Below are 15,187 nucleotides of genomic sequence, written 5' to 3' on the forward strand. Positions count from 1 at the left end.
TTGGAGACTCTTTGATTTATTGTTTAGGAACTTTATCTGTTGTTCTTGGCAGCCTTGCAAAAACTTGGCAAGGCTCTTTCTTATTGGAGCGAATTAGGTGGAAGTGGCTTTTTATCTGTGAAGAAACAGGATTCGTAAAAGAAACATTAAAAGGCTGTGCTGCTACCTCTGTCTTGTGTTTGCTCTCTTGGAAACAGGTTTGGGTCAGAACACTAGCTCCAGTTTAGGGAGCAATGGAATAAGGAAAACTGATTTTAACTACCGCTGTGAATTATCAAGATACAAGGTAGAAAGAAATTAACAGGAATCCACATTTTCCACACCCTTTTAATATCCTTTCATAAAGCTACTCCTTCTGATTTGGTAGCAGGTTTGTATTTATAAAAATCATAATACAGGTTCATTACATGAAGATGGGATTCCTTGGGCAATTAAATCCCAGTTCCATGCTGACAAAGAGTATAAAAACCATCTGTTTCACAACGGCTCAATCAGTGCTTATTGTGGTACATCTGAAAGGCTGGTTACGTTCTTGACAATCCACGATTATCCAAATCCTTTACCTGTTAAAACAAAATTTAATTTTTAGGGTTTTTTGTTTGTTTGTTTTTTTCAGTTTTATACATAGAAAGGGTAATAAAAGCCAAATAAAAACTAGAAGCTATTTGCAACTTTCCACGCCAGCTTCCCACAAGGAAAGTCCACCAGGGAAACTAGGTTTAATTTCATGACCACATGATTCATTTAACTGCACGAATTTACTTAACTATTATAGCAAAAAAAATAATAATTGTAGAATCAGGCATGACTCACTTAACGAGTTTGCTACACAGGGGAAATTCTGGTCTTAATTGAGGTCAGTAGTTGAAGTTATACACAACAACCCTCAGTTATGATGAAATTCCCCCCCCCCAAAGTACTGTATATGGTTGCATATGGTGGACTTACTTTATATATTCGAACTAGCCAGTGTTCTGTGGTGTAAGCTTCTTCCAAAACATCAAGCTCAAAATCTTTGTTGCCAATTTCAGCGTTTCTCACTCGGTCGTAACCTGGTGGGCGTTCTAAACACAAAGGAAAGCAAAGCATGGCTGAAAAAAACCTCCCTTGTTGACCAACCATTCCTCAACCTATGACAGTGATGGCTAACTTTTTCGCGTGCTGGAAGTGTAATGCAACCCCTAATGCAATGCATGAGTGACCCCCACACACACGTGCCTCTGTGCATGCGCCTCTTGCCAGCCAGCTGATTGTCAGGTATCTGACGTGCATGCACGCACACCCCATGCCTCTGCACATGTGTGTGCATCTCCCACGCACGCCGAGCCCCCGCACATGTCCAGCAGATACCCAACAATCAGCTGGCTGACGGGAGGGGTGCATATGCATGCGCAGTGGACATGATCTGGGATGACGGCTCGTGTGCTGGCAGAGATGGTTCTGCATGCCACTTCCAGCAGGCGTAAGTTTGCTATCACGGACCTATGAATTCCATGTATCCTGCCTTAAGAAAAACACATTTAAGCTCTTTCAAAACTGTAGGTAACTTTCTTTTTTAAGGCATTTAGCCAATTATGCCTGTGTCTTGTTCCATGTCAAGCTCAAAGAGAGAACAAGCACAGAGTAAAGAGGATTGCACTATACGGCCACCTCGTGATATAAATTCCAAGTTCTCATAAAACAAATAATACAAAAGACTATTGGCAGAAAGCATAGCTGCACCGGAAATAAAACTGGAATACAAATCCGTGGTCCAAGTTCAAAATGCTTCCCAAATACTCAAAACAAGAGGAATGCAGGGGAATTCACTGGAAACAAGCAATTAAATTTGGAACTTAGCAGTAAAAGGAAATCAGGCTGCTAAAGAACACAGTGGCTGGACACCATCAAGGCAGATGCCAGCCAGAGCAAAGAACAACTCAAAGAAGCAGCAAAGGATCGGAGATTACTACTATCTATCCCATGCTGGAGAATTTAATAAAAACCTAATTTTCTAGAGAACAAAAGAGAACAAAGCACCTAAGACACAGAAAGTGCAGAGAACAGCCTATAGAAAAAGGGAATGTCCCCAAAATTAACTCCTCAATAATATTGCAAACTATAGACAACATCACTCACTTGCTTCTGTGTAGACCTGTCCAAAACGGTAGTAGCACATCTTATACATAAGGCAGTTAAGCAGCACTGGGGAGCCCTCTCGGTCTACCCGGAACTCTCCAGTGGGTGTGTAGTAATCATGTTCCTTTATGTGCTTGCCGGTTTCTGTGCTTCCTCCAATTCTCACCATCCACAAGAATTTGTTGATGTCTGTGGAACAAAAAAGTAACACAATTGACAACACAATTCATCGGGGATGCAGGAGCCTTTAACCTCCTAGTATCAGAGATCCTCCAAAAATCATTCTCTGTTGCTAAACTAACCACATTACACCAGCAGGAAAAAATCTCACTCCGGATCAATATTTCTCAATTTCAGCAAGTTTAAGATGTGTGACTTCAACTCCCAGTATTCCCCAGCCAGCCATGGGATGGTTGAAAAGTAGAAAAATATAATTCTGGATTAATAAGGCCATCTGGTTTGGATTTTTTAAATACAGAAAACATGAAGAATATATCAGCAGCTGTACTGAGGTGGATTTATGTAGGGATGTGCAAAATCCAATGCCTCAGGAACCCTGAAAGGTTCGTTCAAGGGAATAAAAACATAGCATTACCATCTGAGGAATATCCAGTGAGGCCTCCAAATATCACTAGCACGTAACTGACATCCAGTTCCCTCATGATCTCATAAGCCCGCTCTTCAGTGGATGCCATGGCCTGGAAACACACATCAGCTCATAAATTCAACCTTCATCAATTTGCTGAGGTATAAAAATATGCTGTTATTATTTTATGCAATCTATCCACCACCACCGCAATCATAATGCGTGCTAGCGATTTACAGCTAGAAAAGGAATGAATAAGGATCTAACACCTGCATTCAGAATGCCTTGAAGGTGTAAAGGTAATCATGATTTTTTTAAAAAAAAAACCCTATGCCTTCACTATTCAGAATACAGTGAAAATTATGGAAATAATTCATAAGGATTCAGCACCTACCTGTCCAACCCGGGAAATATGTGTATTATTCCAAGTATTATTATCCACAAGGATGGTTCGATTTGCCATAGCTGTTATCTGATAACCATAATCCCACCACGACATAACTTTTGCATCCTGAGCTCAAACAAAAAGACAATCTATAACATTTCATTGAACTTGCAAATAATGGAATAAATGTTTATGAGCTGATTTGCAATGCTATATGGTGAAAAAAGTTGTTATAAAACACGTATTGTGTATACTAGTTTGTATCACAAGTTTTTCAATTTGATGAGAATGCTCTCTAATTGTTAATTAAGATGATTAAATGGTTTTGTCCACAGGCAGTGAAACAATAAAAGCAAACCAATGAGTGTATTACACTTGCAAAGAATTTATTTGTCCTGTAGCTGTCCCAGAAATCTTTGTGATAAGTAAATGCTTTCAATATTAGCTGACTTTAGACAAAAATTTGGTGGTTAAGAAACACAGACCTTTTTTTTTTTTAGCATTAAGAGAACCTAAAGTTTGTTCCAGTTTTCTTATCTATGTACTTGCATAGACACCAATTGTTCAGGTATTATTACCTCTGGTGTATTGTGACGCAGCCAATAATACGCTTCTCTGAAGTCATCGAAAATAATCCTGCTCCCATCACCACCACGAGCAGACAGAACTATTGAGGGAGAAGAGTAGGCTTCACTGGTTACCCAAGTCGAATGAAAGGTGTAAGTGATCAAGAAGAAAGCCATGACAAGGATCATTCCACTGGCAACCTAAGAAGCAACCGGAATCATTAAAACATGCCTAAGCTATTTTGAAAAGAGCCCACACCATCTTATTAGACGAACGTTTCAGAAGCATCTATTCTCTGGGAGATAATCTAGAGACAGCTCCAATGGTATCTCCTTCTACCACTAGTAAAATTAAACATTGTAGGCCCAATGTTGTAAATTGCATTTTTAATATGTGGCGGAAAACCTTGATATATTAAACAGTTAAGCTTGCTTATATCACCACTCACTTCATTTTTGATGGGGTAGGTAGAATCCTGTTGCTTTTTAGTTTTCTTATCGGGTCGGCTGATGTCTAGATTTTTCATGTAGGTTGACAACACTTGAGAAACTCCAATGCCAGACAGAATACACATAACTGGAGCCAGTACCAGCATGAGACGAACCTATTAAAACACCAATATACTAAGCACATCCGGCCATGTGTATATACATCATTTTCTGGGAGGTGAAATTGCAAAGAGGATCAGATATGATGCCTATTATATTTACTCCCCACCGGACCAAAAAAACCCCACTCTCTAACTTGCCCAGTGTATCTTGCCTAATTTATCTATGAGGAGTAAAATTAGACAATCTCTTTTATTCATACTAATACATTCTCTCCAAAAAGCAAATCCAATGATAAGCCAACATTCAGGACTCACCATCACAGCAGAGAAATACATGCTTGTGACACCATACATGATGATGAAAATTCGGGCATCAGACAGATGGCTGAAACAGTAATACAGGCCAACTATAAGATAGAAAAAGAACAGGTCAATTGTCAAGGAAGCCCAGAATACAATATGGAAAATTTTTATCAAACAAAGCTTAAGACTGAATTAGGCCTTTGAATAAAAGTCTACTTTATTCAAATTATTCTATTGATAAATTAGGAGTTTGAATAGAAACTTTGAAGGCACCAAACAAGATCTTCCGATCAACTTTTTTCTCAATTTTTGTGTGAGACACTTCCCTAAGATCTTCCTTTAATTCTCTATTTTTCCAAGTAAGAATCTGGTCCTTTTAAAAAAGCCAAATTTTAGCAGAATATTGTTTACATGAAAACATTTAACATTTTATTAGTCAGTCAAGTCAAATTTTATTAAAATCAAAGATCAGTATAGAATGAAGCAATTAACAAATTAGTCTGGAAGTAATAGAGGAGGACTAAACATATGACGCAAGCTAAAAGAATAATACATAATATTATTGTCACACATTTCTACATTATACAAACCTGGAAACATGAACACAAGAAGCTGAAGATCAAAATAGTACGATGACCATGTGGTGGGTTGATGCTCAGAAACTGAAGCTATGATTGGAATATTATTCTTTGCATAAGAAGGATCAAGCAAAGAGTAGAAACGTCCAGTCCATGGAGAAATTTTTCCTGACAAAATTGAGAAATAACCAGACCAATAAAAATATTTATGGTGTAGTGTTATATCTTCAAGCAGTAGTATCTCAATATGCCTATGTAATGCCTGAATTACACACACACACACACACACACACACACACACACACTATAACAAATCTAGAAATTCGGTTTTGCTAAGATAGAATCAAAATATTTTTCTTAATCATGCCCAGAAAATTTAATTGGGATTATTGTTTCTTCTTCCTCAAATTTACGAATCATTTTGACTAAATATAAAACTCTATTCCTGCAAACCAGACTGTACTTATTTATCCAGAACTCTTCAAAGCTTCAATCACACGACTAAATAAGTCCAACTATTCACCTGGCTTTAAATAGCATCCAAAAGCTGGAGAGTTTTGATCTATTTCCACAACATAAATTGCTTTCAAATAAGTAAACAGAAACATTCTTCTCAGGAAGTTGCAATGTCCCAAGAAGCATGCTGACACAGTGAAATTATCTCATGTGTTAAAGATTATTGAGCCTCCAAAAAGAAAAACCCATCCAATCAAAAGCAGAGAAACTCTGCATTAAAATAATATTTTTCTGGATCCACTGAATTAATGTTCCAGTGAAACTACAAAAAATACATCGGTATGCATTGTTAAGACCTGCAGCGTTTCTTTACCTGTTAACATCAAAACAGCTCCTATTGACAGAAGAACAAACCCGACCAAGGAGATGACACTTCTGAATAGAATCTCAAATTGCTGAGGATTCAATTTGCTGCGCAGATAATCCACAAAGGCATGAATCTGGCAGAGACCAAATACCCCCAAGGCAGCCATGTGTTCAGATGAAAGAACAGGCTACAGGAAGAAAAGAATAAGCTCAATTAAGCTTACTTTTTATGACAACTAAAACTTTTCTTCACCCAGCAGGGTAACCGAATTAGCTATTTGGCTCAACTACTGTCACTGTAGACATCTCCCTGCCAAAAAAAGCATAGTCAAGGCTGTGGTTTTCCCAGTTGCAATGTATGGCTGTGAAAGTTGGACCATAAGAAAGCCTCAGTGCCAAAGAATTGAGGCCTTTGAACATCTGGTGCTGGAGAAGACTCCTGCGAGTCCCTTGGATTGCAAGGCGATCCAACCGGTCAGTCCTAGAGGAGATCAACCCCAACTATTCTTTAGAAGGCCAGATTCTGAAGATGAAACTCAAATACTTTGGCCACCTAATGAGAAGAAAGGACTCAGTGGAGAAGAGCCTGATGCTGGGAAAGACTGAGGGCAAAAGAAGAAGAATGGGATGGCAGAGAAGGAGGTGGCTGAATAGAGTCACTGAAGCAGCTGGTGTGAGCTTAAATGGACTCCGGGGGGGTGGTAGAGGACAGGAAGGCCTGGAGGATGGGGTCGCAATGGGTCGGATGTGACTTTGTGACTAACAACAACGGTCACTGTCAGAGGGCCATATCAATAGACAAACAGTTCAAGAGCAGAACAAGCTTTACACCACCCCTTTTCCTCAATCTTTTAGATTTCTTACCTGGAAACCGACAAAAGAGATCTGCATTGAGAGGATAGTTCCTAAGCAGTATACTGTACAATAAGCCACATAGATCCGATGGGAGAACCGACCAGTCAGCATCAGCACCAGGACATGAAGTGGAATTAGGTTGATCAAAAACACATAGCCACCCCAAGAAGAAACCTGAGGAGGGGAGGAAACAAATAGGACACAGAAATTATACATTTCTAAATGCCACAAGTGTCTGATGGGTTAGGATACTGTCTACACTATGCATGACACAAAAGCTTTTCTTCTATTGTTCTTAACCAGGGGATCCACAAACTTGGCAACTTTAAGACTTGTGGACCAACTCCCAAAATTCCCCAGCCAGCCTCCAAACCTGGCAACTTTAAGACTTGCAGACTTCAACTCCTCAGTGTAGCTTGTTGAGGAATTCTCAGCTTAACTATCTAACATGATTTTTGTGAAAATAAGCATTGGGGAAAGAAAGAGAAGCATTCTCTCCCCTGGGCTCCAAAAGATAAGGTGTGAGTGATGTAAATTTAACAAATAACAAAGTTGCGAAAGAAAAGGAACAATCTGGTCTTTATTTAGCAATTTATACAAATATAAAAATAGCTTGGCTTTGACAAGTAACACAGATGGAGGCTAAAAGGCACATGCTGTTGTCTGAAGTAAGGGAACAGTGGCATTAATTTCCTCTTTCCTTCCTCAAGGAGAGAGGCACATCTTTCAAGAATGATGCTATGGAGTCCTTATTACAAAAGCTGGTGGCTTCGGAAATTTACAACGCTACAACAATGCTTATAAATGTACAAAATATAAATAAGTTGGGAAATGATTCCAGGCAGAATTTTGTCTGTTTTGATGGAATGACTCAAGGTATCTAGTGAAAAATTATCACTCACCATGTAGAAATAGGCAAGCGCGCAAATGGCCGCCCAGTAGATTGAACCTGTCTTCACAGCTTTGATCCACATATAGTAAGTCAGAAGCATACAGAATATAGCAATACCTGGAAATAAATCAGATTTAAGTCAAACTTCAATTTTTCCATCCAAAGGTGCAGAAGGATAAGCCTGCATTACACATCATAAAGATACAACAAAGCGGCGTTTTCCAATTCTGGCAAATTTAACATATGTGAACTCCCAGAATTCTCCAGCTACCATATACATGTCCTCATTACTTAAAGTTACCAGTTGCCAGAGTTGGTAAACACTGTTGAATAAACCATTGAGTTGTCAAAAAGAAAAAAGGACTATTTATCATATATTTTCTTCTCATTTTTCTTCACACAATTCACTTGTTCGTGTTTCCAATTTATACGCCACCCAAAGGGCATATTATACAGTCATTAACATAATTCTACAATTTTAAAAACATCACAAAATTTTATAAAGGCCACTATTGGTATCAACAGAGAGCTAATTTTACAATGCATTTTTAAAGGGTTCTTACACTTTTGCACTATTTTTTCATAATAAAATTTTAATAAAGCTCCAAGAAGCAGCTTTCATGTGAAAAACACTTAGCAGTGAAGCCAGAAATAGGACTTGAATTAAAGTCATTTTACTGCCAATAAAATTATGAAATCCAAAGCTGCTTTATTTCGTACCAGAAACAAATGTTTTTTATATCTCACTTAGCATCAAATGGTTCCATTTTTAATTTCATTAGTCTGATTTGAGAGATGAATGAGGATCATTCAATCAATACACAATAACCTGGAGAGGATTATAAACAAAGAAATCAAGACTGAACTAACCAGTTTCTTCTATCTTTGTCAGAGATATTGGCATTTCCCCCCATAGTGCCAGAGAGAAATATTCTATATTTGTATCTATATGTATGGCACTATGGGGGAAGTATATTTAGTTGCCTGTGTATTGCTTGGGTGACTTAAGAGCATCTTTCCTTCCTTCCTTCCTTTTATTCCAGGCTGAAATTATTAAAGGCATTTTAAAAAAACTGACCTCACCTTCATTATCATAAGAGCCCGCAACAGAACGGGAGATGTAACCAGGCACCACAGCAATCATTGCAGCTGCCAAAAGACCAGCTCCTGCATCCTAGGCAGAAAAAAAGAAAGAAAGTCACTAATGCTGACATTATTTCCAAGATATGTAAAAAGTGTAGGGAGGGAGGCTTCATGTATTTCTTAGACATGACCACTTTTCTTTCGTTTATTATTATTTTGTCAAAAGGGTACAAATAAAGAACTGATGAATAAAGACTGTTACAAAATTTAATCTCTTCTGTAAACCAAAGTCTAAATAAATTTCTAATCTGTAACCAGCAAAAATCTTCCCATTTAAGCATTTCAAATATATTTTATTTCAGTATTCAACATGTGACCTTCCATCTTAAATCAACATGCATGAATGTTAAAACAACACGAGTGAATGCATCTAAAAGCTTTGACAATCTTTCAGTGTAACATGTCTAGAAATATTGTGCTTATTACATTTTTATCCCACTTTTCAATGCAGAGTACATAAATACTCTTGCCTCCTCCTGTTTTTGCACAACAACCCTGTGAGGTGGAATGGGCTGAGAGATGACTGGTGCAAAGTCACCCAGCTGGCTTTCATGCCTAAGATGAGGTTTCTAGCCAGCACCTTAACCACTATACAATAGTATTGCACTTTTCCTTAATGCTTCCCAATATGCTAACATTACACCAACTCATATTTCCACTACCACCTCTTTCCCAAAATATAATGATTATATTAAGTTTGGAACAGCATACAATTTGATTATTCTTGCTTTAACTGGCCAATCAATAGCTGAAATAAGGAGAAACTAGACATAAATTTGCCAGTCTCCACTTTTCTACACAGAAAGTACAGCTACCATTCCCAGACATCGTCTCTATCTTTATGATTACCTTAAGTTCTTTGGTGAGGTGGTATGTTACTATGGTGGTGAAGGAAGAAAAGAGGGGGGCCAAAAACACGCACACATTTCGGATGTCGATTGTAATGTGGAAGAAGTGCAGAACGTGGTAGATGGCAGCTGATGTGATCATTAAACCTGAAATAAAGTGAAGCAGGAATGTCATTTGCAAAGAATTATTGGCCTGCTGGATGGTTATGTTTCGATAAACTTAAACTGGACTGCTGAGAGAACTAGCTCTCAAAATCACTGGCTGACTATAGGCTCTCTTAAGCATGCTTTTCCCTTCTTTAATGAAGCCAATACCATAAACATTAATTATGTTTGGCTGCATTACCTGAAAGATGAATGACACTTGCTTACCCATTTGGGGGAACCTGTTGCATCTCTGATCCACAGAACATCAGAAAAGAACTATTCTAAAAAGTGACGCCATTACAATACATTGTGCATTGGTCTTTGAGAAATACCTGACTCTTACCTGGATAGATGGTTCCACCTATGATCCTTCCCAGAGGGTACCATGCTCTGTCATCAAACCAGTTGTGAAATTTATAAAAACCCTCTTCTGCCAAGAAGCGAGTGGTGCGATAGTTAAAATACCTGTGGGAGTAACAGAAATCTGAGTCTTTTGACAGTAAGATTTTATGGTTTGCTATTCCTCGTATTGCAGACTTGGCCTTTTGGTTACAGTTCTTATGTAGAAGAACTCCCAATTCTAATATACAAATTAACACCAATTTGATGAAAGCACACTTGGAATCAAGATTCGTATAGAATCCAAATAGAAATATCCCAAATGGACAAAGAATTAATCCTTACAGGCAACCAAGAAAATGTAGCCTTACCTTACATTTCCAAACACTATTATGCACTCTTTAATATACTGTAAAAACACAAATATTCCCCTTATACAAACTGTTCTTCATCATACTAGACAGTTGAAGCTAAAGCATCTAATAGCACTCATAACCATTCAACTGTAGTCCATTATTCTGAGTCAATCTCACAGTTGTAAACATTCCTTTAGAACAGTGTTTCTAAACCCTGGCAACATGGCAAGATTTGTGGACTTCAATTCCCAGAATTCCCAAGGCTGAGTAATTCTGGGATTGAACATCTTACAGTTGCTAAGGCTGAGAAACAGTTTTAGAAAAAAACAATTCTATTTTATTTCATACTCAAGATTCATAGTAAATCCAGGCAGAACTGGCTAGAATATTACTTTTATTGCAAAATTATCTGACCCTAATCCTAGTTCTCTGTCTTCCAGAAAAACACTTTCCATGAAGCCCTATTGCTGAAGCAGAACAATCTGCTTTATTATTCTAATAAATTCTAATATCCTAATCTACAGCAACAAAACCTGTACTTGGCACATCAAAGCAACTGATCTCTCCAACTAAATCAGAGTCAAGAGGGATACTTACGGATCAAATTCATGAATGACACTCTCAAATCGTAACACAGAGAAAAGTCTAGTAGAAAAAGCTGCAACACAAATAAAGGAATATGCAGAGGTGATTATTTATTTAGCACCATGGTTATCACGATGGTTCAATTGTCTTAATGTTAGTTATTTATCAGTTGGAAACATAGAGGCTAGAAATGTTGAAACAAGACAAGTCAAGGTTGATTATATGACTAGGAGAACAACATTCCATTCAAAATGGAATTCACATTAAAAAACAACAATAAGTAACAGTTATAGCCATACCAGCTAGAGTTTTTAAAGCTGAAACTTACAAAGAATAGCTGCCATCGACAGAATCAGGAGCTTGAGGAGGGTGTCCTGTTTTTCATATGACAAGCGGAGGAAACCTAACTTGGTCATTCTGGCAAAGGCAACACTTAAATACCTGAAAGGTATAAAAAAATAAAAAGTCCTCCTTATTAATATACCAAAAGAAAACATTGCATGGGGTGAGACAGCGGCACAGATTTCATTTTATCAGGATCAAACAATTTTTCCTCAAAACAATGTACCCATCCATCCACCTAAATGAGTGTAATTCTATGTATACTTCCCCAGAGTTCAACAGGAAACACTGCAGATGTTCACTGCTTCGTTTAATCGTAACCAGGGTGGTGGCTTAAGGACCTAATCATTGCCAACTAAAACAAAGAACAGCTACCTGAATGAGGCTCTCTTTCTACATTTTCATGTGTTCACAATAGATTTCACTGTTTAACCATTTTTAAAACTTCAAAAAGCAAGTTATGAAATAATACCCACCAGTTGCCAAAAACATTCAAAGCAAACATTTCAGTATTACTTATCTTTTTTCCACCTAGTACGTATGAGAGAGCCAAATTAGCACAAACTTTATCTTCTGGATGTGGGTTTCACACAAAAGTTCAGGTTTACAGCGGTTTGGAAAGGTTACGCTGACATGAGTTTATCTCATGCAACCTTTAAACACTGCTTAAAATAAATATTTGTTTGCTGGAAAAGTCGGGGGATCTATAGAAACGTGTACTTCATGAAAACGAAACCAAGACTAAAGTTAATTGCTTAAAGGCAGTTGCACGGTTCATTTTTGCTAACAGAAAAAAAAAAGAAATGTAATTTCTGTTTCAATTTCCTATCTGAAATCTACTTCTTTCAAATCAAGTTTCTTTTGGGATTCAATAACAATCAGAGATTTCCTTTTAAACTACTTAGCAATGAATGAGAACTAAGGTTTCCAATAAAAAAAATCTTATCAAAGTAGAATTATAAAGGCTACAATTCAAGTACTGCAATTACCCAATAAAAATTACCTCCACTAAAAATCAGAAACAGAACTAGGGATTATCAGTTAAGAGCAAATAGAAGGAGTAAAACATTATTAACATCCCAGGTTAAGTCCATCAGGCATAGAAGGTATTTTTCAAGTAGTTGTCCTATTATTGAGCACACAATTGAACTTTGTGGTTAGAATAGAAGCAGCATTGAAGACCACAAATATCCACAGCAAAATTGTTCTAAATATATACTCCACTGTGCATTTTAAAACCCAAGTATGGTCTATTTCAGGGGTCTTCAAACTTGACAGCTTTACGACTTGTGGACTTCAACCCCCAGAATTCCTCCTCCAGTCATGTTAGCTCAGGAATTCTGGGAGTTGAAGTCCACAAGTCTTAAACTTGCCAAGTTTGAAGACCATTGGTCTATACAGAATCACCCCTTTGTTAGTATGGTACTCAGATTTAAAATCAGTTGTCAAACTAGTATGAGCCAACTTAAGGAATTCTGGACCACTGACTTGAACAGGTTTCCTTTCCAATTCCCCAATTCAGTGCTGGAGAGTTGGGTTAAGCTGGCTCATATTAGCTTGACAAGTGTAGGTGAAACCTCAGACTTACAGAAATATGGATTTGCACTAAACATTAAGAATGCAATGCAGTGAAAGAAAGGTCGGATCAGCTTCTGCCAAAATGCTTCAGGATTACCTAATCTCCCAGATTCCTTCCACATTTTAATTTTTTAATAATTATAGATCTAGGGATGTAATTTCATGGATTTAGAGGACCTTTGTGCACCCAATGTTGCATGAAGCAAGGACCTGGATGCACGTTCAGCTGTCTTGAAAAGTGGGAACTGTACCAATAGGATGCATAAAGAACTACCAAATAGAATCAAAGCAAAAGAAAAAAGAAATCAAACTTGCTTCTACAGTTAGCAAGATCAGTTATGTGCAATATCCGGAAATAGCCAATCTGACTATTCTTAGCATCGAGACAGAAATTTTTAAGCCCTGCTGACAGCATTTTTTTTAATTGAAAATCCATCCTCCTGGGCCCTTCTGGAAACAAAAAGGCTGTCAAAGACTGGGGGTGACACGATCTATACCCCACAGACAGAAATAGCAAGGAAAAGTGAAAATGTTCCTAAGGGCCCGAGGCAAAAAAAACCAAAACAAAACCGGAAAGACAGAATAAAAGGTCGCATTCTAGGGTTTTAAATGGGTGGAGAAATCAGCCCTTAAAGCTCTACAAAACAGGCAGAAATAAGACAATTAGGCTGCGCCCTTCCTGGAAGCCCTTTTACCTCCCCACTTGCAGAGGGAACGTGGCTGGTTTCACACGTTGCACAAGATCGCCCCCGGCTTCTTGCATTAAAAAAAAGGGGGGGGGAGTACTAATAAACCAGGGTTACACGGACCCAGGTTTAATGCTAACGTGTGAAGTCAACCTGCCTGCGCCTCCCGGTTTAATTCATTCTCTTGGCGGGGCTGGAGGAAAGCTCTCGGGAGAAGCCCGTCTCACGCCTCTCCGTGGCCTGGGGAGGATGGGCACTGGATTCCCTGAGGAGCTGCTTTTCTACCTGCAAGGCTTGGGGGCAGGGAGGGGAGATGCGGCGGCCGATGCAGAATGAAGCCGCGCAGCACGATCGGCGGCCCGGGGGGACCAGCCACCCGCTCCTTTCCAGAGGCCGCCTTGGGCCGATCGCGCGTGGGGTGGTCGGGGGAGCATCCACGGCTCCTCCCCCCCACGCCTCAGCGCTGATCGCGCAGCCCAGCCGCCGCTGCCCTCTCCTCCTGCTCCGCTCCCTCAGGCTGCAGCCACGCCGCCTACCCGGCCTGACGCTGAGACGCCCCTCCGGGCGCCGATTCCTCACCGGGGACTCAGAATCCGCTCTCCGCCCGGCTCCCTCAGCCATCCGCTCCACGCGCGCCCACTCCCAGCTCCGCAGCCCGCCCGCTTTTCCCGAAGCCCGAGACGGTACACAACTACAGGCCGAGCGGCGCGTCGATCACGACGACGGGCCCGCCCCCCAGAAAAGATGACCGGTCGGAAGCCACGTCCGTCAACAAAGCGGAAGTTCGAGGGACCGAGCGTCGCGAGTTCCGTCCCCGATTCAGAGGAGGAGGGGCCCGACGGGGTTGGTTGTCTTGGAGGAGGGAAGCTTGGTTGAGGCGCGAGTAGTGACGTGTCGCTGTGGGTAAACGAGGGGTGAGCGGGGCGGAGCTCGGAGGGGGCGTGGCCAGAGGCTTTCACGTGGCAGGAGGCGGCAGGGCGAGCTCCCCCGAGCGCATCTGAACCGCCAGATTTAAGGAAGTGGCTGGAGCTCTTGCAGCTCTTCCCAGCCCTTCAGCTGGGAGGAGCGCCGCTGCCAGAATCGCGTCAAAATGACTGCACCAGCTGAGCATAAGACCATGGGTATGATCTAGTTGAGGGGTCCCCAAGCTTGGCACTTTAAGACTTGTGGACTTCAACTCCCAGGATTCTCCACAAGTCTTAAAAGTGGCCAAGTTTGGCGACCTCTGGTCTAGATTAATGAAAAGGAGGACTCGGGGCGACATGATAGCACTCTTCCAATATCTCAGGGGTTGCCCTGAAGAAGGAGTCAACCTATTCTCCAGAGCAGGGGCCGCCAGCCTTTTGAACCTCAGGGACCACCAAACTCGTAATTTTAGATCCCAGGGACCACTAACTGGTTCTGTGGTCATGGCCTAATTTGTGGGTGTGGCTTGGTGGTCATGTGACTGGCTGGGCATGGCTTGTATGTAAATATTATAAATATATAAATATTGAATTTTTTTTTT

General features: G+C 40.0%; 1 protein-coding gene and 1 long non-coding RNA gene across 3 annotated transcripts; one reads left to right on the forward strand and one right to left on the reverse strand.

The window, feature by feature from the left end:
- Positions 1-313: 313 nt before the first annotated feature.
- On the reverse strand, positions 314-14,324 carry STT3A (STT3 oligosaccharyltransferase complex catalytic subunit A). 2 transcript variants are annotated; one of them, XM_026723198.2, is made up of 18 exons: positions 14,260-14,324; positions 11,403-11,515; positions 11,087-11,147; positions 10,138-10,259; positions 9,649-9,794; positions 8,740-8,830; positions 7,667-7,773; positions 6,774-6,938; positions 5,917-6,097; positions 5,100-5,255; positions 4,522-4,613; positions 4,105-4,260; positions 3,668-3,856; positions 3,099-3,215; positions 2,714-2,816; positions 2,119-2,307; positions 949-1,064; positions 314-563 (listed from the first exon to the last, which is right to left on the reverse strand). In XM_026723198.2, exons 2-18 carry the CDS (start codon positions 11,488-11,490, stop codon positions 525-527), a joined length of 2,118 nt encoding a protein of 705 aa, XP_026578983.1. In that variant the 5' UTR covers positions 11,491-11,515; positions 14,260-14,324; the 3' UTR covers positions 314-524. The 2 variants fall into 2 exon arrangements, with proteins under 2 accessions (XP_026578983.1, XP_087795153.1); XM_087939027.1 differs by having other exon boundaries at positions 14,217-14,324.
- On the forward strand, positions 13,985-14,286 carry LOC148125049 (uncharacterized). Its single transcript, XR_015744673.1, has 2 exons — positions 13,985-14,101; positions 14,161-14,286. It is a non-coding gene; the product is annotated as an uncharacterized LOC148125049 (long non-coding RNA).
- Positions 14,325-15,187: the final 863 nt, after the last annotated feature.

The sequence above is a fragment of the Pseudonaja textilis genome, chromosome 9 (assembly GCF_049901715.1).
Source record: "Pseudonaja textilis isolate UNSWEBS1 chromosome 9, rPseTex1.2, whole genome shotgun sequence".
NCBI lineage: Eukaryota > Metazoa > Chordata > Lepidosauria > Squamata > Elapidae > Pseudonaja > Pseudonaja textilis.